This window comes from Sciurus vulgaris, assembly GCF_902686455.1.
Source record: "Sciurus vulgaris genome assembly, chromosome: 18".
In the NCBI taxonomy this organism is placed as follows: Eukaryota; Metazoa; Chordata; class Mammalia; order Rodentia; family Sciuridae; genus Sciurus; species Sciurus vulgaris.
In genome coordinates this window covers 36,135,445-36,162,277 of record NC_136479.1, presented here as the reverse complement: position 1 = coordinate 36,162,277, position 26,833 = coordinate 36,135,445, and the positions used below count along the sequence as shown (strand labels likewise).

General features: G+C 65.8%; 1 protein-coding gene across 3 annotated transcripts in view; it reads left to right on the top strand.

The window, feature by feature from the left end:
* Nucleotides 1–296: 296 nt before the first annotated feature.
* Nucleotides 297–26,833, top strand: part of CASTOR2 (cytosolic arginine sensor for mTORC1 subunit 2) — a 39,197-nt gene continuing 12,660 nt past the window's right edge. The window contains exons 1-2 of one of the 3 annotated variants that reach the window (XM_079120743.1): nt 297–584; nt 25,678–25,748. In XM_079120743.1, the coding sequence (XP_078976869.1) occupies nt 472–584; nt 25,678–25,748 (184 nt within the window). In that variant the 5' untranslated portion in view covers nt 297–471. Of the gene's footprint in view, nt 585–2,141; nt 2,490–19,406; nt 19,665–25,677; nt 25,749–26,833 lie in introns of those variants that run through there. The other 2 variants (XM_079120744.1, XM_079120745.1) reach the window with 2 other exon arrangements.

Here is a 26,833-nt window from a genome sequence, read left to right as displayed (position 1 = left end):
GGGTCGCTCCCCTCGGCCTGCCCCGGGGGACCCCGCGCAGCTGCATTTCCCGTGCACCGGTGGCGCAGCAGCCCAGCCTCAGACAGCCGCAGCCGCGGCGCCCGGGCGGCGCGCAGACTACAAGTCCCGGCAGGCCGCGCGCGGCGGCGCATGCGCAGCGGGCCGGCGTTTGAGTGGCAAGTTGTTTGTTACAGCGAGCACCAGCTGCTGCCTGCGCCGGGCGCCGCGCGCCGCTGCTCCGCCGCTCGGCCGCTCCGCCGGCTCTGCCTCCTTCGCCCGCCGCCGCCGCCGCCCGCCCGCAGCCCCTCGCAACTTGGCGGGCCTCCCTGCCCGGGACCCAGCCGGGCTCGGCGCCGAGCTCGCGGTCCCCGGGCCGGCTGCCCGCGGCGGCTCGGTGCCGGCTGGGCGCGGAGGGGGCGGGGGCCGCGGCTCGCCCCCCGCCGATGAGCCGCCGCGGAGCGCGGGCGGACGATGGAACTCCACATCCTGGAGCACCGGCTGCAAGTTGCCAGCGTCGCCAAGGAGAGTCTGCCGCTCTTCACCTACGGCCTGATCAAACTTGCCTTCCTGTCCTCCAAGACCAGGTGAGCGCGCGGGGACGCGGCGCCGGCCGGGGACAGACAAAGAGGCGCACCCGGCGGCTGTCCTCGCGCCGCGCCTGCAAAACAACTTCGCCCCGAGCGCCCCCGCGCCGGCGGGCGGCGAGGGCCCAGCGCCCGGGGGTCCGCGGCCCCGCCGCCTCGTCCGGCCGCGGCCCCTCCCGACCCGGGCCCCCGGCGGCCGCGGCGATCTGCCCGCGAATGAATGAACGCGCCGGCGAGCGAACGAATGAATGGAAAACAGGTGTGGGGCCGCGGGGGGCCGCGGGCTCGCCCCTCCCCCAGCGCGGCGCCCCCGGCGCGGCCCCCGGAGCGCAGCACCGAAGCCCTCAGTGCACGTTGGTCCCCAGGTGCCGGCGAGGGTCGCGGGCGGGGGCCGGGCCGGCAGCGGCTGCCGGCGAGGGTCGCGGTGCTTCTGGCCCCTTGGGGTCCAGGGAAGAGGGGGGTCGAACTGTGAAGGGGGAGGAGCCGGCGTGTTTATGGATCGGCCGAGGCCGGCTTGGATGCTGCAGGGGAAGCGGTTGAAGGCCTCGGGAGGTGAAAGGGAGAAACGGGGGAAAAACCCAGATTCTCTAGTGCTAGGTCAGGGCTTGACTCGCTGAGCCCCTGTAGGGTTTGGGATTAGGGTTTTTGTTTTTCTGGTTTTTTTTCTAAGGAGCCCGAGCCCAGTGGAGTGTGAGCTAGCTGCTGTAACTTAAGTCCCTTGTTTGCCCACCATTGTGACAGTTAAAAGGGATAATGAAGTTGTTGCTGGTTTTTTTTGTTTTGTTTTGTTTTGTTTTTTCTTTTGTTTTGGAGGGAGGGGGTTGGGGGCAGAGGTGGTTCTCCCTCGCTGCAAAATGAATGAATACATTACAGGTCAAGGTTAAGTTAAAATGACAGCTTCCCCCCCCCCCCCACCACCCCAGCCGGTCCCCTTTGGCACTGAGCTCAGGGGACACAGGGAAATAATTCATTCCAAGCCTGTTATTTGCCTGTTAAAGTTCTTGCTTGAAAATCTCACTTGGATGTGACTGAGCTGGGAGCCCAGTCCGGCCATTGTTCGGGAGGTGGAGCCCAATCTGCCCGGGCTCTTGTTTACTTTCTTCGGCTCCCTCCGCGGTGGGCCTGGAGGTTTGGGAACCCTTTGCCTTTGGAGAGCCAGCACTTGCTTGTTTGATTGCAAAAGGTAATCATTAAACAGGTCATTTGAAAACAAAAGCCAGCAGCTCAGATTCCACACACACCCCCCAACACACAAAGCCCCCTGTAGCTGTTGACACCTCTGGATCCCGCATCTACCTGCCCTGCAAATCTACCTGCCCTGTGAATCTACCTGGCCCACTCCTGGCCGGTCTTGAAGGCCCAAGACTACCTTGTTTTTCCAACTCCTTCCCCAAACCTCTAGTCCCACTCCCACCCCCAAAAGCCTCCTGGCTGACTTCCTGCCCACCATTCTAAGGGGGAGACAGTGATCCAGGCCTGGGTGCTGGGAGGAGGGGGCATTTGGGGGCAACCAAAGGTGGACTCCCCCTGCCCTTTTCCCTTTGTGGAGGGACTGGCCCCATTCCAGCACTCCCCCACCCAGGGTCTAGTCTAGAGGACTCATAAGTAGGCCTGGCCCAGGGCGAACCCTCACTGGCCTGTCTGCCCACAAGGGGACCATCCCTTCCTGGGTCCCCCTTCTCCCTCTCCTTCCAGAGGCAGTCTGTCAGAGGAGGCCCAGGTGACCTATCTGGTCTCAGGATGACTCAGAGGTCAAAGGTCGTCTCCATGTCTCCAGGATCTGGCTCCAGAAGGTGCTGAGCACACTTGTCAAATGACCGAGGACCTGCCAACCATCGCACTCTGGACCCAGGCGTGGCTTCAGGTCGTGACCAGCCCTCTCATTGCCAGAGTAGCTGAGGCCAGGTCTTTCTCCTCTGGCTCTCGCTTTTTCTGTCTGTAAAATGGAGACAGCACAGCTGGACCCACTAGTTTGCACAGAGCTACTGTACAGGGTTCTTTAAATGGCTTTTAGTGACTGGCAACGGGTGCTGGGTGTGAACCTGTTGCTAGAGCTGTTTGCAGTGATCAACCCACAGGTAGTACTTAAGTTTCCCTGAGTCTTCCCACAGTGCCTGCCCCACAGAGTGGCCCAGAGCCCTGTCACCACCCTGCTCCCCAAAACCATTTTAATCCAAATTTAGTACAGTGGCCACTGGAGATCTCTGAGCTGCGTTTAAAATTTTTCGAGCTGGGCGAGTGGCCCACACCTGTAATCCAGCCACTGGAGGCTGAGGTGGGAGGATAGCAAGTTCAAGGCCAGCCCCAGCAACTTAGCAAAACCCCAACTCAGAATAAAAGATAAAAAGTGCTGTGAATGTGAGTCAGTGGTAGAGCACCCCTGGGTTCGATCCCCAGCACTGCTAAAAAGAAAAAAGAGAAAAGAAAAATTTTCCATCACTGTCTATAGGATCAAACCCTCTGCGTGGCTTTCAGGGCCTTTGGGAATCTGAATCTTGAATCCTTGACTTTAGCCATGCCCCAACAAATACTCCGGTGACCCAGAATTTGCCTCTCCCTTCACACCTCCATGCTTTACACCTGAACATCCTTCTTCCCTTCCTGGCATATCCCAGTCCTCTGGGAAATTCTGCTGCAGCCCTTAAGATCCAGCCCTGTCACCTTCCTGAGCCCTCTCCCCTCCACCTCCCAGCGGACTCCCTCCAGAGTCTGCCTGAGAGGAGGAAAATGGCATTAGGTGACCCCACTTTGTGCTGGGGTGCAGCAGGGTCCATGAGATGCCCAGCTATCCTGCCTCTTCTTCTCCAGGCCCAGAGCCTGGTTCAAGGAAGGAAACAGGCAAAGGCAGTAGTTGGAGTGGGGGGCGTGGCCTAGCAGGGTTGGGAGGAGCCGGATTGTAGGGCTTTCATCAGAGTTAGCCAGGTGGCCACGGGCTTGGTCCAGCGTACACGGGGCAGGACAGCTCAGTGAAAGAGGTGCCTGCTTTGCCAAGAAGGCACCCGAGGCTCAAAAGTTAGGTGACTTGCCCAGGGTCACACAAGAAGCGATGGAGCTTGGGATCTGAACCTGCGTCCTGGTGGCTTATGCGCAGACTTCTCGTGACTGCAGGTTGCGGGCAATGCCCACAGCAGCAGTGATGGCCAGGCCTTCTGTTTGCAGTGGTTTTGAAAGATTCAGGGCGCAGTCTTGGAGAGCTGGCCTTCCTGGGCTCCCTCACCCTGGCCCTGCCGGCCTTTTCTTGCAGAAAGGCTGGTCCCTCTTCGCCGCTGTGTAGATGCCCAGCTTCCCTCGGACCTGTCTCAGCTGCCCGGTTGCCTGGTTGTCTTATTCTCCCCCAATGATAAACCCCCTCCCAGAAAGGTCTGCGTGTTGTGTTCCCCACTCCCGTGGCGTGGCGCTGAGGGGAGCCACCCTGACTTTGCCGTGTGTCCACAGAGGCGAGGACACTGCTGCAGGTCGCAGGGCTGGGGAGGAGCAGAGGTGGGATTTGAACCCAGCCCTGTCTCCACCGGCTGGGCACCGGGCTCCGCAAGCACAGGGTGACTGCATGTGATGGATTCCGACTGGTGCGCACAGCGACCCAGATCTCAGCCAAGCATTTGCCGGAGGCCCTGATGAGCTTGGGGCTGGCAGAGCCCCGAGGCAGATTGGCACCTGCGGAAGCCGAGCCAGCAACCTGCCCTGCTCTTGCCGCCGGGCAGCTGTGCCTCGGTGGCCCCGGGGGTCAGATGCTGCGTGGCTCGCTCTGGGCCCCAAGTCAGAGTGGGGAGACCAGGCGGGGGACAGCAGAGCCGTCTTAGACGGCCCCTCGCCCTCAGTTACCCCGGGGCCCTCCCTGCCTGGCTCTCCAGCCCCGGATCCTTCCGCATCCCACCCAGGCCTTGGTCTGTGGCCCTTGGGCCTCTGTCCCACTCCACCTCTGCCCGCCTGTCCCCTCGGATCCAGGGTAGTGCCCCTCCTCCGGGAGGGCTCCCGGAGCACACCGCTGACCCCAGCGTCCTCTGTCGTCATGGGCTCAGTCTCCAGAAGATGAAAGGCAGCCAGTGGGAGGCCGTGGACTGCAGCAACTGACCTAAAAAATAAGAAGTCGAACCTCGTGCGACAGAAGAGGGCGGAGGGCCCGGCCGTCCTGTGGGCCCCCACTCCAGCCGACCTCAGCGGGGCAGCCCAGCTCTGGGGGAAGCCAAGTCCACCTAGAGAGGGCCGCTGCCCCTTCCAGGGGTGCCCCACTGCTGCCCAGGCTTCCTCCGCTCATTGGTCTGAGCCAGGTCATGTGAACTTGTCCTGGCCACTCACTGGCCCAGGGAGCGAGACCATGGGGGCCAGTCGGGATTCACCACTGAAGGTGGGCTGCCCCCTGGAAGCCTCTGGCTGCAGGGAGCTGGAGGCCCCTGGCTGTGGGTGAGTGGAGGCCGGTGTGTGCCTGGGGTGACGACCCATTCCGTTGGGGTGACACCAGGGGGGCCGATGTCAGCGTGCTGGCCTGGAAAAGCCTCCGCACTCGGCTGAGTGAGCTCCTGAGCCAGGCGGGGCCACAGTGCCGCCCTCTGCCCGCTTCCTGACCCCAGTGGAGGCCGTGGCCAGCCTCACCCAGGCCTGGGAGTCCATACACTGCCTGGAGGACCTCAGAACTCGGCTGGAGGGACTGGAGGTGTTCAGCCCAGACACCAGGCCCACCTGCTCTTCTGTGTGGATGGAGGCTCGTTGGTGTTTGGAGGTGTCTCCATGCTGTGAGGTCAGGGTGGGGACAGGTGACAGGACACAGCAGTGAAGGTGCTCAGTTTAGCTGAGTGCAAGTCTGTCAGCCCCTTAATCCTTTCGGCTCCCCAGGGTGTGGGACTTGTGTTGTCCCCGCTTGACAGGTGAGGAAACTGGGGGAGCCAGGGACACAGGAGTAGCAGGGCTGGGACCTGAACCCAGGACCCATGCAGCCCAGCGTCCGAGCAGACTGGTCTGGTCTCTGTCCAGGAGCCACCTGACGGAGTGTTGCGAGAGGCCCAGCAGCGAAGGCCGGGGCGCTGTCCTCTCTCAGTTCCATCCTAGAAGCCATCGCGTTTGATGGGCAGGAAGGGCAGGTGGGCGAGTGTGTGGAAGCTGTGTGTTCAGGAGCCCCTCGCGGGCCAGACCTGAGCCGCGGGCTCTGGTCTGCTGGGCCTGTGCCAAGTGGGCACTTGCACCCAAAGAGGGGAGAAAAGCCAGAAATCGCCAGCGTTGCCCAGGTCCTCCAAGCCTTCCAGGTGCGCTGGGCCGAGGCCACCGGCCACCGTTTGAGAACTGTTCAGGGAAAGAGGGGCCAGCAGGGAATCAGGCCCCGGGGAGGCTTCCGGGGCACCTGGCACTGCCACATCCTGGCCTTGTGGCCTTGAGCAAGTTACATGTCCTCTCTCTGTCCAGCTTCTTACCTGTAGGGATGGTGACCGTGCCCCAGGGACGTCATGAGGGGCAGCCCATCAAGTGTGGGGGGGGGGCGCCTGCCCACTGTGCACTCCAGTAAGCCATGGCCCAGCTCAGTGGCCAGTGCCAGTCTGGGGGCAGAGCTGATGCCCTGCACAGCCACGTTCTGGTTCTAGGAAGCAGAGATTCTGCCACTACCCTCAGAGGACGTAAGCGAGGGGCAGTCAGCGTGCCCCGAGGCCTCAGTGCTGCAAGCAGGAAAGGCTTCCTGGAGGAGGAGGCACCAGTTGAGCCGAGCTCGCTTTGGGACGGGAAGATGTCAGGGTGCTGGGCTGGAGGGAGACAGGTGGGCCGCCATGCTGTCAGGATGCTCAGGCGGCCCCGTGGAGAGGCCCCAGGGCCCCAGGATGGCAACTCCAGCTCCGGAAAGACCCTAGACCAGAACCACCCAACCGAGTCTCGCCCACATTCCTAACGCCTGGGCACCGAGGGAGAGGAAACACGTGCCGTTTCCAGCCCCTCAGCTTGAAGCAGTAGATCACAACACAGTCAGTGTGTCATTTGTCTTTCAAACGGGACATTTTTGAGAATAGCAGACAATAAAAATAACTGCCCCAGAGAGCGGGGCAAACCAGAAGGCGGGCTGGCCCCACCGCCGGTCCACCCAGGAGCTCCCTGGAGTCCTGAAACCTAACCTGTCACCTCCGCCGGGAAAGCCACCCTGGGGCCAGGACTGCCCGTGCTTTGGGATACAGTTGGGATGGCCGGGCCGTGCTCTCCCCCCAGTGTCCCGTCCAAGCCCCAGGATGTGTGTCCCCCTGGCAACGACTCATCTCCCAGGGGCGGGGAGAGGTCATCGTGGAAGGTTCCGGGGCGCTTGCGCTGGTTCCGTGGGGGCCGAGCAGTCGGCTTCTTCCGCCAGGGCCAGGCTTCCGTGGGGGCCCGACACCGCGCCTTGGCACGGCAGATGGACCCACTGAGGCGGGCGGCAGTGACCCTTCTCCCTCTGGCCGCTCGGTTTGCCGAGCGTAGGGAGAGGCGCGCTCCCGGAGGCCTGTGCTCCTTCCTCCTCGCCACCTGGGCTCGCTGGGCGGGTCTGAGCCCAGCCCGGGGCTCGCTGGGCAGCTCGGTTCCCGGCGGGCACCACAGCGTCAGCACCATCCACGGAAGCCGAGCGGAATGGCCCTCGCATCCCGCACACATCGCTGGACAAGCGGAGGGCACGGAGGAGGTCGGCTCTGGTGCGTGGGGGGCTCCGGGACACACCTTCCACGTCCAGCAGGCCGGGATCCAGAGCCCGGGGAGAGGGCAAGGGTGCAGGCACCGTGCAGCTGCCAGGGACGGACAGGGGAGGCCTGGGGACCGCGCCGGGGGCGGCTCCTCGCAGTGCGGATGCTGCAGGAGGATGAGGGGCCGGCTTTGCTGCATCTCGCCAGCAGCGTCTTAAAGGCGAGGAACTCGTGTTTCAAACGTGGGCTCTCCGCTCAACGCCGTGTCCACTGGCGCTCCCAGGTCCCAGGGTGCCGGGGTTGCCGCCGCCCGCCAGGGCCCGCGGGACGGCGGCGCCTGCATTTCCTTCCACCTGTCTGGTGGCGCCTGGATTCTGGCTCTGCCTGGAGATCCTGCGACTCGCTGTCGTTGACACCGCAAGACCCGCGGGACTTCTGCGTCCAGACGCAGAGCTGGAGCCCGGCCCTGCCCTTTGGCCCTTCCCCGACGTTTGCTGAGGCCCTGCTGTGGACTGGGCACTGTCCCGGCCCCAGGGGATGCCAAAAGGATCCAGCAGGGAGTCCCTGAGCTTGTGGGGCTTGTCCTCTGGTTGGCCAAGACAGCGGACAGACCAGGAAAATGTCAGACAGCGGCTGAGAGCCCCAAAGCCACTAAAGCAGAAGGGACCCCGTGGTGGGCGTGGCTGTGCCTGCTGGGCCCCAAGGCCCCCTGCAGTGGACTGTGAACTGAGGCCCAGGAGAGAAGCAGGGCGGCCATGAGGACACCGGTACGGGGCAGCGGCCAGCAGAGGTGGGTCCGCCTCACCCCGTCAGGGTGGCTGCCGCCTAGCACCCTGGCTCTCGGTGGTGAAGAGGCGAGACACGGCCGGCACGGGGCTGGTGGGCCCGGACTGGCACGTCCACGTGGAAACCAGGACGGTCCCCCAGAGCGTTAAAGGAAGGGAGACCATGAGGTCCAGCAGCGCTTCCGCAGGGGGTGTCCCCCAAACCAGGGGAGGCGGGCGTGAGGAACCTGTGCACCCCACACTCTTGGCAGCAGATGCCCCCAGATGTCCCTCAGCGGATGAGCAGATCCTCATGTGTGGCCCTCACGCACCGTGAAATATCACCCAGCCTCCAAATGGGAGGACGCACTGACCCTGGCTACATCGGCCAGCCAGGCGCCGAAGGACATGGCGTCTGGCGCCCCTGGCGTGCGTCCTCGGGAGGGCAGGGCCTGGTCTCCAGTCTTGCAGGACGGAGAGCTCTGGAGACGTGGCCGCCAGGGCTGCCCACAGGCGAAGCCACTTCCTGCCGCGGAGCCGCCCCTAGCGTGGTCACAATGGCGACGTCCTTGCGCTCCGCACACTTGACCTCGATATTGAAAACAGGGCAGAAGGGGGAGCCTGGCGGGCAGCAGGGCCTGATGGCTTGTGGCCACCGCGGGTGGGATGAATGGACGCGCGGGCACCTGGCGGGGCGGGTGCCCTGAGCACGCTGCACCCGGGCTCATCATCGAGCAGGCGCAGTGACCCACCCGTGCCTCAGTGAGGAAACTGAGGCACCGCGTGCTTCAGCAACTCGTGCCAGACCCCAGAACCCAGTGAGGGGGACGTTTCAGTGACGGCCAATTCCAGAAGGTTCTCGCCACTCAGAAAGAAATACCCAGGGAGCTGCCACGCCCATCTTCTCCCCACCCCAGCAACACCGATCCACTTCCTGTGTCTCTGGGTGCCCGTGCTGGACGTTTCACGTGGTGGGACTTCATCAGACGCGGTCTTCTGTGGCTGTCCTCTCTCCTTTGGCACTGCGTCCCCAAGGTCCATCCAGGTTGTAGCACGTGTCAGTACTTTTTATAGCTAAGTACCATTCCATTATGTGGATGTACCACGTTCTGTTTACCCACTAATGGACTTTCAGATTGTTTCCACCCGTGAGCTGTGTGCCATGAACAGCCATGTACAAGTGTGTGGACAGACTTTGTCATTTGTCTTGGGCACTTAGGTGGACGTGGCATTGCTGAGTCACATGGCAATTCTGTTTAGATTTTGAGGAACCCTCATGTCTTCCACAGAAGTCACATGCCAGAGGAGTGTGGATTCGAACTCAGCCCATCTTCTTAAGCCAGGGCCACCAAGCTGGCCAGGAATTTGGAAGCCTGCAGGGGCCTGGGGATCTTCCTAGCTGAGGGCCCACAGTCTGGGGGCTAACCATCTGTGAGACCCTTGGTCCCACCCTCCACACTCGGCCTCCCTGCCTCCTGGTTTCTGACTGTTCTCCCCCTGCACAGCCCCAGGCCCTCTTCTCTGATGAGGACAGTCTCGCCTCTGTCCCGTGTGCCGCCACCCCTGATGTTCCCGCCACATGAGTCTGATGCTCCAGGCCTGCTGGTGCATGCTGTGCAGTCCCAGCCAGGTTGCTTCCTGTCTCTGAGCTCTGCAGTCCTGCTCTGTAAGGCGGGCAGTGCAGTTTACACAGCTTAGAAGGTCCGGCTCAGGTGAGAACGGGATTGGTGGCAGGCTTACTGGAGTGCCGGGGAGGGGCTCATTCTGAGTCTGCTGGTCCCTTGAGGGCCAGACGTGGCTCTTCTCTGTAGCCTTCAGGGCACAGAGAGGTCCAGAGGTCCAGGCATCCTTCCCTTGGGGTAGTTCAGCCGTGCACTCAAAGGCCTCTGAACAGCCCAGCACAGAGGCGCACACCTGGGAGCCCAGCAACCTGAGGCTGAGGCAGGAGGATCGCAAGTTTGAGGCCAGCCTCAACAGCTTAGCAAGACCCTGTCTCAAAATAAAATGAAAAGGTCTGGGGACGTGGCTCGGTGGCAGAGCAGCCCTGGGTTCATCCCCAGTACTGCAAGAAGAAGGCTTCAGAAAGGTGCCGAAAACCAGCCCTCTCCCCGCGGGGCACAGTGCTCGGCTCTGGTGAAACTCCAGATGAGCCGCAGGCCTGGACGGATCCTGCACTCTGGGCGGGAGTCAGCCTGAGGGGCGGGGGCTTCCCAGACCCTCCCTCTTAACTCACCTGGAGCCGGGGCTGTGGAGGCCCTGCCCAGGTGCAGCTCTGAGGGCAGAGCACAGGGTGAACTGCCTGGGTGACCCATATTCCCACTCCCAGGCTGGACCCCGAGTTGGACGATCCTTTTGGGATGGGTCGGCCACGAGGAGCATCTTGGCAGGGAATAGGGTGCGGGCCGGGGGCCGGGAGGGTCGCCCACAGACGGGGACTGTCTCCCTCCAGGCACTGCCCAGGGCTGGCCTGTGGGACGGGTGACCTAGCCCTCATCCAGGACAGGTCTTCTCTGAGGACCAAGGAGAGGGACGGAAGGGGACGCAGAGCCTGCACACAGCGGCCCGCAGCAGCTGGGCCCTCACCACAGCCTGATAGAGACGCCCCACCCCGGGCAGGCGGGCAGCGCCTCACCAGGTGACCCTGGGGCTGGAGGGGGACACGGGCCGGCTCTGCAAGGTGGTGGGGCAGGGCTGGCGGAGGCCCTGCGGCTGGGGACAGAAGCCAGGTCACGTCGCTCCCCGGCCATCCCCATGGACTGGGCTCAGCCGGCACCCTAGGGAACAGAAGTGCTGGGTGCAGAGCAGGAGGCCCCCCAGTGCCGTTCCCCAGGAGGGGCCCCCGGCTGCGCCCACCTCCCACCCAGTCCTGGTGAGGTGGCTCGCCCCCTCTGGGCTGCCCCAGCCCAGCCTGCTCCCCGGCCTGGACGTGTCCTCAACTGAGTGCCACCTGGCCTCCCAATGCACCCAGCTGGGCCCAGAGGGGGCCTTGACCAAGGCCGAGCTGCCAGTCAGTGGAGAGCGGGTGTGGACCGGGCAGTCAGTGGAGACCGGTGTGGACCTGGCAGTCGGACTTGGAGCCACAGGCCCCTCGCCATGCGGGCAACAGGCCACTGCAGACTAGCTGCCCCTGAAAGTCCCAGGAACAACCGGCCGCTGTCACCTCCTGGTTATTGCCCCCAGAGAGCTTGCCCTCAGGACCAGGACCCTGACTCCTTGCTGGACGGAGGTCCCCACGTCCCTCAGACCTGCCACACACATCCCCATCCATCTTGTCCCCTCCAGTGGGGGCAGGTCAGGAGGGCCCATGGGTGCAGTCCAGGCCTGAGCGTGGCCTGGCCTCCTAGGCTGGCCCGACACCTGGACGGGTTGGTTCCATGGACAGTGGGCAGCTGGGCTGCGTGGGCAGGGTCTGTCTGTCTATCTGTCTGACGTCCCCCCGGCAACAGGGCCGCCTCCTTTCCCGCAGCTCCGGGCGTGTCTGGATGCCCCGGTGCTGGGCGCTGTGCCGTGGGGACGGGGCCTGCCTGCTGCCAGGGCCGCGGCTGCTCCCTTGGGTGTGCAGGGGGCGCCCGGGCTTCTGGGGGAGGCTGCGGGGCTTGGGGTCGGCCTCTGGGGCGGCGCCGGGATGGGAGGGCCGTGCCAGGAAGGAACGGGCAGGTGCAGTGGCCTGGGAGGCTGAGTGGAAGACACAGGCCCTGTGGCCGCCAGGTGCTGGGCACGGGGAGGGGACTAGCGACTGCGGGCGCGCGGCTCAGGCACCGCGGCCGGCGTGTGGCCTGGGCCTCCGCTGCCCCCGGCCACGCCTCCTCTTCAGTTTTATTCTCGAGTTTTTGAGGAGATGCTCACGTCACGTGGTTCTGAGCGTGAAGGGACCCAGGTCTCCCTCCTGCCTGTCCCTCGCCCCACAGCTCCTGGCCCCAGGGACAGCCGGGTCCCGGGACCCCTCGGAGCCGTCTCCTGTGGCACCTGGCGGCCCAACGTGCGACACGTCTGTGTCCCCCTTACACAGATGGCGTGGACTGTGCCCACCTGGCGCCAGGGCCTCGGCTGGCGCTCCCCTCACGGTGACACCTCATCCTTGTTTCAGGGGCTGCGCGGTGTCCCGAGGGCCAGGCCCCCTGGTGGACGTGGGTCCCAGCCCTCCTGGGGTGGAGTCCAGTGGACACCAGGCCGTCGCACTATGCCCTGCATGTGGGCACGGGTCAGGGGGTGCCAACCTGCAGGCAGGAGGGCGGCCTCCGTGGGGCCCAGCCTCCCCTCCCGCTGGGTCTCCTCAGGGCCTGAGGTGGTCAGGCCTACCATGTGTCCGTCCCCAGCACACCCGAGGCACTCGCCTGCCCCCAGTCCTGGGGCCACTTGCCACCGTTCCTCTGGCAGCCCCTGGGGCTCTGGGGCCCTGGCACCCAGCCGGGTGGCCCGGGTGGTCACTCTGGCCTCCCTGCTGTGCGGGCCGGTGCTCTCCCATCTCTGGCTCCTTCCTCGTCACCCTCTGTGTGCCCAGGGCGGAGGCCGCTGCAGCCCTGGCCCCGGAGCCGACCCACTCCACCACCCCAGTGTGCCTGGTCCCTGGGGCCCACCAGAGGCAGCCCTGGTCAGGTCTCTGCCAGGACTGCCGGAAATCTGCCCAGGGCCCGCGGGCACCTGGAGCTTGGCACCCATGCTGGCAGGAGCATGTGCCAGGCACCTCCCGCCCCCAGGGGGCAGTGGACACTTGCAGCCCCTTCGTCCCCTGGAGGGATCAGGTGAGGCTGCTGGCCACTGCCGAGGGTGCCTCGCCCCTGAGGTCACCCACCTCCTGAGAGGTAGAAAGCACCCAGGCAGCCTCGCAGGGCCAGGAGGTCGCTGACCCTCCCTGACCAGTCACATGAGGCCCCTTCTTTCTTTCTGCAGACCAGCTCGCAGCCTTTGGCAGTGTTCAGCCCTCCGAGCCTCCGTGTCTTCATCTGTGAAGGGGACGGCCACACCGCTGGCCAGGGTGGATGACTCGTGCCTGCGGCTCCACCCTGACACGCCACCCGCTTGCCCAGTGCCCGTCCCCGCATCTCCCCCTGGCCTTTCCCGTCTGGGGAACTTTGGGTGGCAGGTCGAGCCCGGGGATGTTGGTCACGGCCAGGGAGGCGGTTTCACAAGAGTGGAGTGCTGGACCCCGTCCCTGTGGGCAGGGCCGTGGGCCGCTGGAGCCGCCCCGGGCAGTTCTGGCCGCTCTGAGGTGATGGGCAGGTGTGCGCCAGCCAGGAGCCCTGGAGGGGACGCTCGTCTTGAGAAGTGGACCCAGCCTGCGGGCGGCTGTGGGGTTTGAGGCTTGAGTTACTCCAGGTGGCCGCTGCCACTGTGGCCAGGGCTGCTGGGCAGCGGGTCGGCCCAGCCCCAGCTTTCGCGGAAGCATGGTGACCTTCGTGTCACTGCAGGATGGCCAGCGACCTCCGCCGGGCTGCTGCTGCGGGAGCCGCCCCGGCCTAGGGAGTCGGGCAGTCAGGCAGTCGGGCATCGTGCGCAGCCCAGGGGTCGGGCAGCCTTGACCCTTGGGGACAAGCCTTGCCTGCCCCCTCGAGCGCTCGGGCTGGGTGTGCCCCACGCGGGCATGCTCGCGGGAGAGCGCGTGCCTGGTGTGCGCAAGGCCCTGGATCAGTCCCCAGTACCAGTACCTCAGAATTAAGTGGGTACCTAGCACACGACCACCCCGGGCTGGACTGAGCCAGAAGTTAAAATCAGGCCTTTTCTTTCATGGACGAGGAGCAGAAGCGGAAGGGACTGCGAGGCACCGGGCAGGCCCAGGGGTGCAGAGATCAGAGGGCCACCTGCGGTCCACTCGGGCCCAGGCCTGGCGGTGGTGCCCACCAGTAATGGTGTCTGTGAGGAGGGACCTGGGGAGCTGGTGCCGACTCGGGCGGGAGAGCAGCCAGGACTGGGCTTCTCTTGCACTGCGCTGTCCTGTCGCTGAGTGGTGGGGGTGAGGCGTCTGGCTCGAGCGATGGGTAGAAAGTTCTAGAACCGCACTGTCTACCTTGGTAGCCTCGGTCGCATGCAGCTATTCACACTCATATTAATCAAGATTTCAAGCCCACTTCCTCGGCCACCTGGCTGTTTCGGTGGCCAGCACCCGTACTGATGATATAAATGCAGAACTGTCCTTCGCTGTTCTAGAAGGTTCACTTCAGCTGGCCTGGCTCAGGGGTGGCAGGGGCAGGCTCGGCTGTTTGCCACCCCTGAGGACAGATGCCAGAGGCACTCGGTGCCCCTGGGGGCTCCGGCCAGAGCAGTCGTGTGTGGAGTGACCCCCAGCAAGCATACAGCTGGAGCCACAGTCCTGCACAGTGTGGCCCAGAGCACAGGACAGCCCAGGGCATGCCCAGGGTCCCCCAGCCTGCTGGGAGCCAGGTAGAGGGTAGAGACCCGCCTTTTTCCCAGGCGCCTGCCGCAAGCTGTTTCCAGGAAGGGCGACGGGAGGCCCGGCATGCCCAGGCATGGGGCAGTGCTGGGCAGGCCGCGTGCTGCTGCTCAGGCTCTGGGCTTGCGTGCTGGAGGATTCTGGAAGGAGGTGGGCAGGTCCCAGGCTGGCGCTGGCCTGCTCCACCTGCAGTGCAGACAGGTAGCCACTGGTATTTTCTCTGGTTTACACTTTGCTCCATCCTCCTGGCCCCGCCTGGCAGGCAGCACAGGGGTCTGGGGTCGCCTGGTGCTGCTCACCTGACCCCTGGGCAGTCAGCAGCTGCTCCCCTTCACCACCCAGGAAGTTGCTTCTGAAACCAAGACACAGAGCACCCTCGGGGTCCAGGAAAGGGGACAGCGTCCGTCGGCCAGCCTTGGCTTCTGGGTTCACCCGGCGTGGTTTTTAAAACCACATCAACACTTAAATGCCGAGAGACGTCACAGACCTCTGACTTTCCATTTTTAATGAAGAATCATTGGAGGGTCTTGTGGTCCAGGGCCCGTCCGGCCGCTGTCCTGGCTTGGGCAGGGGCTGCCCAGGCGCTTTAAGTCCCTTCCCCTCCCAGTGTCCCCAGCTGGGCCCATTTTCTGTGCTGGTGCAGAAAAGTGTGTCCCCACAACACTCCCCGGAAGTGCGGGGCAGAGAGGGAGAGGGCCGGCCAGCGTCCAGGTGGAAGGGAAGAGTCCTCCCGCTGTTGAAGGAGACGGTGCGTCTTGGCCTAGACTCCTGGCCCGTCTGTCCCTGCAGGCGAGCCGTGAGCCCTGCTCTGCACCTTTCCAGGTCCTTCCTGGTTGGGGTCCTTCCCCACCAGCTCCAGCAGACGCGGGGACTGCGCGTTAGTGGCACTACCAGCTCCTCGTTGGGCTCCTGATGTCCCTCCAGGAGAGGGCAGGGCTGGGGTTGCCTCCAGGGCAAACTTACCGCCGGTTCCTGGTCCTGCATCCAGTGGGCGGAGCCCGTGGTGGCTGTCGCGGGTGCCAGGTTGACCCCGTCCTTCCTGGGCATGTCTCTGAGGGCCGCACGGCGTCTGCATCAGTGGACCGAGCGACAAAGGTCCACTCTCAGCCCCGCCAGGCATCATCTGGTCGGCCAGGCCTGGAGGGCCAGGAGGCAGAGGAGAGGTGAAGTTCACCCCTTTCCTGGAGTGGAACGCTCCTCCGCCCTCCGTGTCAGAGCTCCAGGCGGCCTGGCCTTTGGACTCCAGGACTGACCCTGTGGTCCCCCAGGTCCTCAGACCTTCAGCCTGGGGCTGAAATCACACCATCTGCTTCCAAGACAGCTCGCCGTGCCGTCAGCCCGTGAGCCGGTGCCCCCAGCAAACCCTCTCAGGCGGCCAGGAAGGCAGCTCTGTCGATCTGTCCATCCTGCTGGTTCTGTCTCCGCAGAGCCCTGACCGATGCCCAGCCTGAGCTCAGCTCCCTGACCTGAGAGAAGATGGCCAGCGGGGCTGGAGAGGGGCTTCTGGAGATGACGGTGTGGGCCTCTGCAGCCAGGGCCGCTCCTCCACGCAGCCAGGACTCACAGCGCACAGAAATGGGTTGGGCTGGGCACAGAGGCCAAGCCCGAAGTGCCAGCACGCAGGAGGATGGCAAGTTAAAGGCCACTAGGGAGGCTTAGGCAGGAGGATGGCAAGTTAAAGGCCAGCCTCAGCAACTCAGGCAGTCCCTGTCTCGATACCATGAGGAGGACTGGGGACGTGGCTCTGTGGCTCAGCGCCCGGGTTCTGTCCCCTGAGAGCAGTTAGCATGATTGGTAAGATGCACATGTGTGTGCATGGGTGCACATACGCACACGTGGAGGCTGGGCGCAGCTCGGTGGTGCGGTGCCCGCCTGGCGCGTGAGACCACACTCCATCCCCATCCCCACAGAAACAAATATTAAAAAAGCGCAGACACACAAATGTGTGCACACGCACGCACGCGCACACACTGGGGCTGGAGCGGTCAGTGGCGGGGTGTTTGCCGGAAGCCTCGGGGCCCTGGTTCCGTCCCCAGAGCGCCAGCTGCACTGGTCCCGGCTCCAGCTCAGGCGCAGGTGATCCCACTTGCAGTCCGTGGCTCCTGGCCCTTGCGGACCCCGCCTTTGTTCTGTTTGTTGACGTGACTGTGCCCCGGTGGCCACCGTGACGTGGACAGTAACTGCCTGCCCCTGGACTCTGCGAGTGGTCTTGTCGCATGGCTTCACGTGGCATGGCGAGACGCTGTGCAGCCGACGTTCCCTTCCCCGGGGCCCGACGCCCGACACGCCATGGCAGAGCATTCCTGCTTCTTGGCTTGGGGACCCTCTTCCTCCAAGCGCCCGCCGGGTGGGGCTCTTGGTTCAGGCCCGGGCTTCACCGCCCTCCTCTGAGCCCTTCCCTGGACACCCTGACCCAGGGAGGCCTGCCGTTCTCCCCAGACCTGTCTTCACCGCCTCTGCTCTGTGACACGAGACCTCAGACTGGGGAATTTGCACACCATGAAAGTTTCTTTGGCTCTGGGTTAGAGGCTGGGAGGCCCGAGGGCAGGCATGGGCCTCTACAGAGGGCCTCCAAGCTGCCTGAGGATGAGGCAGAGGTGACGCTCTGCTGCAGAGGGGAGGCTGGGCTGCACTCACCCCCCTTGTCAGGAACCGCCTCCCGAGATAGAGGCACCGATCTGTGCGTGGGGCAGAGCCCTGGTGACCATCACCTCGGGTAGGGACCCTGGAAACCACAGCTGCCTCCCTGCTCCCCGGCCTCCAGCAGTCCCCTCGGGCCTCCTGAGCTTGCTTCTGCCCAGCCTGAGGCCTCTTCCCGCTCACCTGGAATCCAGCCTCTGCGCCAGAGGGACAGGGCGCAGGTGGCCAGCACGGCCCTGGGCAGCGCACAGTTCTGCAGGGTGAGCTTGAGCTACTCTCGTGGAATTATGGGGGTTGGGGCGTAGGAAGCAGCCGGGGGGAGTTCACAGTGGTTTTCCTCACGAGGATCCCAATCAGCACACGACCAAGTGTCCAGCTTCCAGAGAAGGAGCAGGAAATGCCTCTGCTCATCTCCAGAGTGAGGAGCGTGCTCAGCAGTCATGACGGCCGCGGGCTGCGCGAGATCCTGAGCGAGAGGAGCTGGGACCAAGCGGTGCACCGCGCCTGTCTTCCCGGCCTGAGTGTGAAGACAGGGACTCTGTGGAAACAGCGGAGCAGCGGTCGCCCGGTCAATGGGACAGGGAGGGAGGCCCTCCAACAGGGTGACACAGGGACGTGCCCGTGCCAGGACTGTCCACCCAGACCCCCTCTCTATTCTAGTAAGTGAAGGTACAATTTCTAAGAGTGAATTTTGGATTGAAAAACTGCAGCCGCCCTGGTGTCGTTGGAGGGTTGGTCCCAGGACCCCGCAGGACACCAGGTCCCCAGATGCCGAAGCCCCTGTGAGACGGCGTGGTGTCCACACTGCGCCCATCCACCTGAAGACGTCCTGGGTGGTTTCCAGTACCTGACGCAGCACCGGTCACACCAGGAGTCGCTGGGCCTGAGTGCGAGGTGTCGCGGGCCCGGCCCCCAGGCCAACCCGGTTCCCGGGCACCAGCACGCCTGGGTCGGCCTTCAGCATGTTCCCCCGACTGCTAGCCAGGCCTCACGGCGCCCGCCCGGTGGAAAGGAATGGAATCCGTAGGCCCCACGGCTGCCCGCCAAGTCCCCCGTGCCGCACCCCCACCACGTCCCTGGGGGACACGTCCCAGGACCCCCGTGGAGGCTTGAAACCGTGGACAGGACTGACTGAGATCTGCACTGTCTTCTTAGATACGACGCATTTTGATTCACGAGTTAGTGACAGGTCACGATGACCACTGATAAACTCCGAGGGCCGCAGCAACGTGCAGAGACAAAGTCGCTCGCGTCTCCCGCTGGTTCTCCAGAGCCGTCAGTGAGTGACGCAGGGGCTGCTTGACCTGTGACCTGGCGATGGCCTGCCGGGTGACAGACGGCTGCTGGGACGGGCCAGGTGCCCGACAGGCGGGCGGCATCCATGGCGTGGACCCGTGGGTGGGGCGATGCACGCCCAGGGAAGAACCCGGCGGCCCACGCGGCATGCTGAGTGGTGTGCCCGAGGACCTGGGGATTGCGTCCTGCCCGCGTGGCCTGGCGCTCAGTCCGAGGTTGCCGCAGCCGGCTGGGCACTTGGGGCCATGAGTGGTGGTCACAGGGACGAAGCAGCCTAGGTCCCCCCGCATCAGTGCCCGGCCTCGGGCAGGGGCACTGAACTCGGCGGACTGCCTCTGGCACTGCAGGGCTTCCCGTGAGTGGAGGGGGGCCCAGGGCAGTGACCCCCCAAGGTGAAATTTGAGGAGTGGAGGATGGGATGTCCCTGATGGGCAGCAGAGCGAGGCCTGAGGAGATGTGGCCCCGCCGGGCGCCGCTCCCACCTCCCCTGCTGTGACACCCCCATCCAGGTGAGTGTCGGGCCCCAGAGCCCGGGCGGCCACGCGCCAGGTGCTCTGTAGAAGGGGCCTCGTGGGTACAGCTTCTAGAATCGGCTGCCCCGGATGGAGGGCATCGCCCACAGAGGGGCATGCTCCCTCCTGGGGTCCACAGGCACCGCCGGACACAGGCCTCCAGGACTCGGGCGGCGCAGATGCCCCGCGGCCCTGCCCGCTGGCATGGTGGGGAGCCGACTGAGCCGAGTGGCACAGCGAACCCGGGGACCCTCTTCCCTCCGCTGATTATCTGGCTCATGACCCTGAGGTCCCGAGGAGCCCTGATGACCAGCTCGCTCCGCCTCCTGGCGGAAGGGGCTCCGCCGGCCGGGACTTGCCCGGGATGCCCGGGTCGGGAATCCAGCGTAAACAGATCAGGTTTCTGGTGCACCAGGGCCACAGGACTGGAGGTGAGGCTGCCCGCCACAGTGGTGACTCGGCTGCCCGCCTGCCCCTTGTGGGCTGCCCAGGCTCTGCTCTGCCCTGGCCATTGGCTCTGGACCGGCCCCGAGGGAGCAGAAGGGGTCCTGCAGTGCAGCCTATCGCACTAGCCACCCCTGGGCCTGCTGCCCTCGGACCTGTGTGGTCACTCAGTCCCCCCTGGGCCTCGGTGTCCTTGTCCAGGGAACAGGGAGAAGCAGTTCCCGTCTCGGTGGGGCCGTGAGGACGGCCAGCTGGGGCAGAAGGCTGGACACAGGTTGAGCCTGGGAGGAGGCTGGATGCTATGAGGCCAGAGGACCCCGGGCCTCCCCAGAGCTGCCTCCGCAGGGAGAGGTCCCTGCAGGAGGCCCAGGGGCAGCAGCAAGGACCTTGATGCCTGGCGGGCCCTGGACCAGGTCTGGCTGGTGGAGCTGGGCCAGGGGCAGCGTGGAGGGTGGCCGGAGGGTGTCGGGAGGGGGATGGAGGTGCGCCCTGTTGGGTGAGGACACTTGAGCCTGGGCGGGAGGCCATGGGCAGAGTGGCCTCAGAGGCTGGGGAGAGCGGGAGGGAGGGGCGGAGCTGCGAGCCCCACGGCCTCTGCAGACAGGCCATCAGGGCCAGCCCGGGTGCGGGCCAGCCAGCGGGGGCAGGAGAGTGGCCAGAGTCAGGGCTGGGACGTGGCCAGCCTGGAGGTCAGTTCTGGGGAGGGCAGCGTGGGGGGGCATCCAAGGATGGGGTCAGCCCCAGGGGCTGCCATGGACGCCCTGCTCGGCAGACGGGGAGGCAGGGTGGCCAGGACGGGACAGGCGGGCGGGTTCACGTGGAGCTGCCGGGCAGCAGGACAGCACCTCCCCAGCTGGGCCCAGAGGCTGCAGGACACCCTCTGGGGGCATCGGGGACTTGGGGTCTCGGGGGCTACAGACCAAGTGTCCCGGTGACAGAGCCTCGTGCCTCTCTGGAAAGGTGAGCGGCTGGGTCCTTGGCCGCGCAGGGACCTGGACAGCCGAGTGGACTTCCAGTCTCCCGAGGAAACGGGGCTGCAGCACCGTCGGCCCAACGCGGGGCGGGAAGGGGAGGCCACCCCGGCGCCAGGTGGTCCTGCCAGAAGGGCTCGACCCCCAGGGCAGGGCCGGCCCTCTTGGGAAGCGGGCGCAGGCACAGGGGCGCCACCAGGACAGAGGCCCGACGGGGGCCACGGCTGCCAACAGCGTCCAGCCAGTCCCCCGGCTCCGTCAGAGGCCAGGTCGGGGGTGGACGCCAGAGCAGGGAGCCGAGACAGGAGTGGGGACCCCCCGTGGAGCCGCAGTGACCCCACCCCCTCGCTGCCCACCCAGACGTGTGGGCCCCCCGCCTGCCCGGGATTCTCCCGACTGGGTCCCTCTGGCCACTTCCTCTGGGTGGCCGACGTCCTCGTGCCCTGTCCCCGGCTCTGTGGTTCAGTCCTCCCGCCCTCCTGCCAGGCCCCAGGGGACCGGGCAGGCCTCAGATCTGCTGGGGTCCTCACAGGCCCGGCCTCTGGGTCCTCCACCTAATGACACGTCAGCAACGAGACCAGCTCGTGCAGGGCCAGGGGGTCGTCGGATCCGCTCAGCGGCCTGCCTGTCACCGGCCGGCGTCCCAGGCCACGCATGCCCCCGCCCAGGGTCACCCGGCTTCTCCGTCCCTCAGGATCCGCAACTGGACAGAGTCCGCAGGTGGTTAAACTCAGCCGCTTTACACTCCGTGCAGGGTCCCGTGCACACGGGGACCCGTTTCCGTCCGCTGTGACGCCGCCGAGGTGCGTTCCCTCTTCTCGTCACGCTGGAGCGTTCCGCCGCCCGCTGGGTCCTGATGTTCTGCTGTCCTGTAGCCACTGTCCTGCCCACGGCCTCTGGGCTGCGGCCAGGCTTAGCTGCTGAGGACAGGCCGTCCTGGATCCTCCCTCCTGGGGTCCCCACATCCGTAAGGGGGCACCCCTGGTGGGAAGCTGATGCCCGCCTGCCTTCAGGATGCCCGCCAGAGGCAGCCCCCCAGGGACCAGGACGGCGGCCACCACGGCCACCTCCATGTGCCCGTCTGTGGGAGGGGAGTAGGCGCCCGGCAGGTCCTGTGGCCGCAGGTTCGGCCAGTGGAGAGTTGGTACTGGTGGGAGGCTGGGAGGGGACCCGGAGGTCCCCAAAGCAGGACTGAGCTGCCGAGCGCCTCGTTCCGCGAGGGAAGCCGCGCAGGCCTTCCGCTGGCCTCTGGGAAGCGGGTGCACACAGAGACCGCCTGGCTGCAGCGGCCGTGTGGGAGCCTCTCAGTGCCCGGGACTGGGTGCCCCTGGGGGTCCCAGACGGAGCTCCGTGGGTGCCAGGGGTCGGCTGTTCTATGCCTTCTTTCTGTAGTGGACCCTGGGCCGGGCGTCTGGGCACGGGGGCCTGGGGGACAGGCGAGGCGCCCTCCCAGGAGCGTCGGTGGACCTGGACGTGCGTGGGCATCCCGCCACCCAGGAGGTGGGCCAGCAGTGTGCACTCACAGGGAAGGAAGGACGGTGCAGGGCCTGGGAGCCCCCGTCGGCCAACACTGGACACGGTCGCCCCAGGCTCGTCCAGATCGTCCGACGACTCCTGCGTCCAGCGACCTGCTTCTGCACGGCTCCGGGCGTCCAGGTGCCTCAGCCGCACTGTGGAGTCCACGCTCCTGATCGCCTGACACGAGCAGGGGGTGTCCACCGTCTTACAGGAAAAGTAGTGCCCGTCCAGGGTCGCCCTGCAGCCTGTGGAGTGGGCAGGGCTTGGCTGAGGCTCGGGCGGTGGCCAGCACCCGGCTCTCAGGCCGAGACGCTGGGAACGAGGTGTCAGCAGCACGCGGGGCCGTGGGAGGCCCAGGGACCACCAGGAGAGGCTGCGCTGGCCCCTGCCCAGCTCAGGAGGCCCCGTGGTCAGGGCTGGTCATGCTGTTCTGCACCCCTGCAGGCCCGGCAGCCCGAGGTGGCCAGCAGGGCAGGCAGCCATCTCTGAAGCTGGCCTGACCTGTCCCTGCAAGGCTGCAGAGATGGCTGAAGTGCCCTCCTAGGCTGGAGCCGGCACTTTGCCCAAAACCCCCAGCTTCCTCAGAGGGGCGATGACCCCAGGGGCTGAGGGGCACTCGGGGGCCCCAGAGGACCTGCTCTAACAGGACCAAGAGCAGCCGGGGGCAGGAGCCATCCTGAGCCTGGCGGAGCTGCAGCTCTGGCTGCCACGGAGCCGCCTCCCAGGCCCTGGGCTCCTTGAGGCCGGCGGCTGGTCCCCTGCGGGCCTCCACGTACAGCCACCCCGAGCCCTGAGCGGGGGGATGCCCACCCAGCCCCGTGCAGAGTGGGGCTCTCTCAGTGCTGCTCCCGGGCCCCTGCCCAGCCCCCCCGTCTGGATGGTCCTGTGCTCGGTGCTCAGAGGCAGCCTGGGGGACCTCCTGAGGTCTTCGCAGCGGCTTGTCGGGAGCCGAGACCAGGAGCGGGTCTGGGCTGCGGGTTTGGCTCATGGTGCTCAGAGGCGCTCGGCGGCTCCGTCTCTTGTCCTGACCCGGCGTCCCCGTCCCTTGCTGGCCACCCGGGGGAGCCAGGCTGCAGGAGGGCGAACAAACTCTGCAGCTTGGGGCCAGCACCTGCGAGGCAGGTGACTGAAGAATCCGAGGGACAGTGGATGTGGCGGCCCTGGGCTCCGTCCCCAGCACCAGGGGCTGGGTGCCTGCTGGGCCTACTGTGGTCTAGCCCTTGGTCCTCCCTGGACCCCGCATCTGCAGCCCGCCTGCCTGGACGGCTCGCCTCCCGGCCAGCTCTGCAGGTCAACCTCCGTTGCTGTCACAAGGCACCTGAGGTGATCGGCCTTGGAAGAGAAAAGGTCTGCTGCAGTCTCAGAGGCTCCTGTCCATGCTCGGTTGAGCCTGTGGCGCGCAGCAGCCCCTGGCCCCACCGCCCAAAAGCTCCCCCAGCTCCCAGAGCACCCCAGGGCCTTTGGGGACACTAGACCCCAGCACAGCAGCCACCCATTGGCCTTCCTCATTACGACACCCCGTGAGGTAGGGACCGCCGCTGTCCCAGGGGGGAAGTGGGCACAGAGAGTAGGTAACTTGCCTGAAGTCACCCAGCCGAGTGCCGAACGGTCCTGCCTCCTGTGGTCCTCGACAGCCCTTCAGAGTCCAGGGTGTGACTGGATGGTGGGGACACAGCCTAGGGTCCCTTCAGCCCCCCGGGGAAGCTCCACGTTGATAGACGCCCTGAGCAGACCTGGCTTCCTCGAGCTCCCTGCCCTCGTCTGGGACCCGTGCTGTCCTCCCGGAGCCCGGGTGCTGTGGTGCTCCAGGGCAGGCGGCCCTGCTCTCAGGGTGGGCCCTGAACCGCAGCGAGCTGGAGCTGCCATCACCGACTCCCTCCTTCCTTGTGCCGAGCACTGGGGTTTTGTGCTTCCCTGACTCCTACAGAACCTGCCAAGTGACCACCGCACAGTTGCACAGGTCGTGTACTGCCCAACCCTTAGGACTCTCCACGTGGACTGAGAAATGGAAGTGCCCTCTGCTCAGGGTCGGATGTGTGGCTACAGATCCGTTGCCGGTCCAGTGTCTTGGGTTCTGATCTGCACTGGTCAGGGGGCTTTCCTGCTCTTGGAAGTTTTCCATACAGACTAGACGGTTCCGGGATGAGCTATCCGTGGCTCATCCCGGTGGTCAGGCCCCCAAGGTGGCCTGAGGCCTGTGCACTGCACGGCTGGAGCCCAACAGAGCGAGTCCACCCTGGCCTTGTCCCTCACGGTGCAGAGAGGGCGTGGGTTTCCTGAAGCACCGGGCCTGGCAGCTGGAGCTTTGCTCCCTCTGCAGCCCAGGGTGGTCAAGGAACAGAGAGGCCACCCCACGAGGCTGCATCTGGCCAGCGCACCAGCCGTGACCTGCTGGAGAAGGCGGAGTCGGGCCTGGAGACTGAGCGCCTCCGGAGGAGAGGGTCCGTCCAGTGCCACCTGAGGGGCAGAGCTGAGCTGACTGGGCTTCTCTAGTTGTGACGGGGGCGTGTGACCACGGTCCACCCTGGCCCAGCAGTCTTGGAGGGTGGATTTTATGTCCAGCCAGTGTTGGGCTCCAGAGATGCACAGGGAGGACCCACTGCCCTGGCCTTGAGAGCTTGTGGTCTCCTGGGAGAAGCGGACCCCTACCAGATTGTTGGTGATAGATCGTGGGAGGCACTCAGGACTGTTATGGGCAGCTGCCCAGGTTGCACACTGTCCCACTCTAAGGGCACATTTCGTTCTCAAGCTGAACAAACTTTACGTGAGGTGGGACACGACGCCAGCTCAGCCGTCCGCAGTGGCCTGGAAGTCCCCTCATAGAGCCTGAGGCCGCGGACTCCAGGAGGCCACCTTCTGGGTGGATGCGGGAGGTGGCTAGTGCTGAAGGAAGAGAGGGGGACAGGCCGGTCGGTGGAGAGAGCAGGCGCCACCTTGGGAGGCGTGAGGGATGGGGCAGCGGCCAGGCACAGGGGCAGGACAGGGCAGGAGGGCGGGGCAGAGCCCAGCGACCAACCGGGAGGTCACGGGGACGTGGCTGCAGCACAGCCAGAGCCTGGGAGTAAGTCTGGTCACCAGGGCTGCCTGTGCCAGGGCCTCATGGCCTTGAGATGGACGTCCAACAGCTGGCAGGCCGTGGGCGCTGGCCCCGGGGGACGGTCACTCCCGGGGCTCGTGTATTTATACCCCGGTGCAGGACGCGGTACCGGCAGCTGGTCATGTCCTCTGGGGATCCACGGGGTCTATTTCTGGACTGTCCCCACAGCCGCCAGCCTGGCAGGAGCAAGCGCCGGCCCCTCCGCCCTCCCGGGCAGCCCCTGCCCGTCCGCTGCCACCTGCCCAGTGCCCTCCAAGCACGTGGGGACCCAGAGAGGCGAAGGCGGGGCCCTGGTGCCACCTACTTGGCTGCCACCTGTCCGGGCAGCCGTGGCAGAGTGGCCCCACCAGGGAGGATGTGTCCCAGCCTCCACCGAGGTCAGGCCGCTGGCCTAACCCATGGGGAGGGGACTGGCCCTCTCGGGACCCGCCATGGCCACCCTGGAGCCTGCCCGCCAGCCCCTCTGGCCACCACTGGCCTGGCCTCCTCAGGTCATGCCAGCCAGCTCCCAGCCTGGGGTGGCAACGGGCAGGTCGGGAGAGGCGCTGTCCTCCAAGGGGACAGCAGCAGCCGCGCTGGACCTGGGCCTTCCCAGAGGCGGGGACCCGGGCCCCTGGCCCTGTGGGAAGCACGGCGCGGCCCAGGGAGGACGGCAGGGTCTGCGGCACCTCCGCCGGGTCAGAGGACGCGGGGCGAGATCCCCACAGCCTGGGGTTGGGGCTCTGGGAACGGAGCCAGCCCGCTGGGTCCTGGGGGGCAGTGGACCTGGGGCTGCCGGGACTGACGGTGCCCGTCTGTCCCCAGGGGAGACTAACGGTGCCCGTGTCCGTCTGTCCGCAGGTGCAAGTTCTTCAGCCTGACGGAGACGCCGGAGGACTACACCATCATCGTTGACGAGGAGGGCTTCCTGGGTGAGGCCCGCCCGCCTGGGCCAGCCGGACGGCCGCTCCTTCCCGCCGGTCCCTGCGGCCCCTTCCCCTCCTGCCCCTGAGCCCGCCTGCGATGGCACAAGAGGGGAGGGTCCCTGGGCCCAAGGGGATGGCGGGGACCCATGGGGACTCGGGCGGTGGGAGGGAGGGAGCGGTCACCAGGCCTGCGTGTCGGGGCCTCTCGCTGGAGGGAGCCCCCTTTCCGTCCCGTTTTTATTTCCCTTTTCCCATCTTTTAAAATCGGGCCCCTCCTGCAGCCCACCTGTGGGCATCCGCGCTCTGACTGCAGGGCACGCAGGACGCCCAGCCCCGGGTCCCACATCCAAGTCCAGCTCTGCCACCCAGGGCCCTGGGAGGTGCGGCCTGCGCTGGCGGTCTCCGCAGGCTGCAGGTGGGCGCTGACCGTCCACTGGGCGGTGGCAGGAGGGAGCCGTGCCTTCCCACAGGCAGAGACCCCGCTGGGCTCCCATCTTCCGAGGCCCTGGGTCCCCAGCCCCGACCGCCACAGAGAACGTGGCCAGTTAGTCGGAAAACCTCAGGCCCGGCCAGAGGACCGTGGGCCTCGCTGGGCACGTCCCGGCTCAGGTGCCGCTGGTGGCTTCCCGTGAGGGCCCCACGGCGACCTAGAGGCCCCGAGCCGCGGCCCCGGGCCCTGGCGGACAGTAGGACACAGCTGCCCCGCAGCCCGGGCCTCCACACGAGCCCAGCCGCCTCGGTGCTCCTAGTGAGCTCAGACCACTGTGCGCAGGGCAGACACCAGCCGGACCCTGCGTGGGCCCTGGGCAGCGGGTTCTGGGGGAACCAAGTGGCGGGTCTGGCCTGGGTTTCTGGGGCCGAGTCCCAGGACCCTCTGTACCAGTGAGGAGGTGGAGGTCGGGGGCAGGACTGGCGGCGTCACCCGCTGGACACTGGCCTCTGCGGTGCACATGTGCCCAAAGCCAGGGCAGGACACGGGCCCAGCTTCCCTGTCCAGAGGCAGCGTCCCTGCCCCTCCCAGGCAGCAGTGGCCAGAACAGGGCCAGGGCCTCCTGCTCCAGGGTGAGGGGATCGGCCGCGCGCAGGGCCTG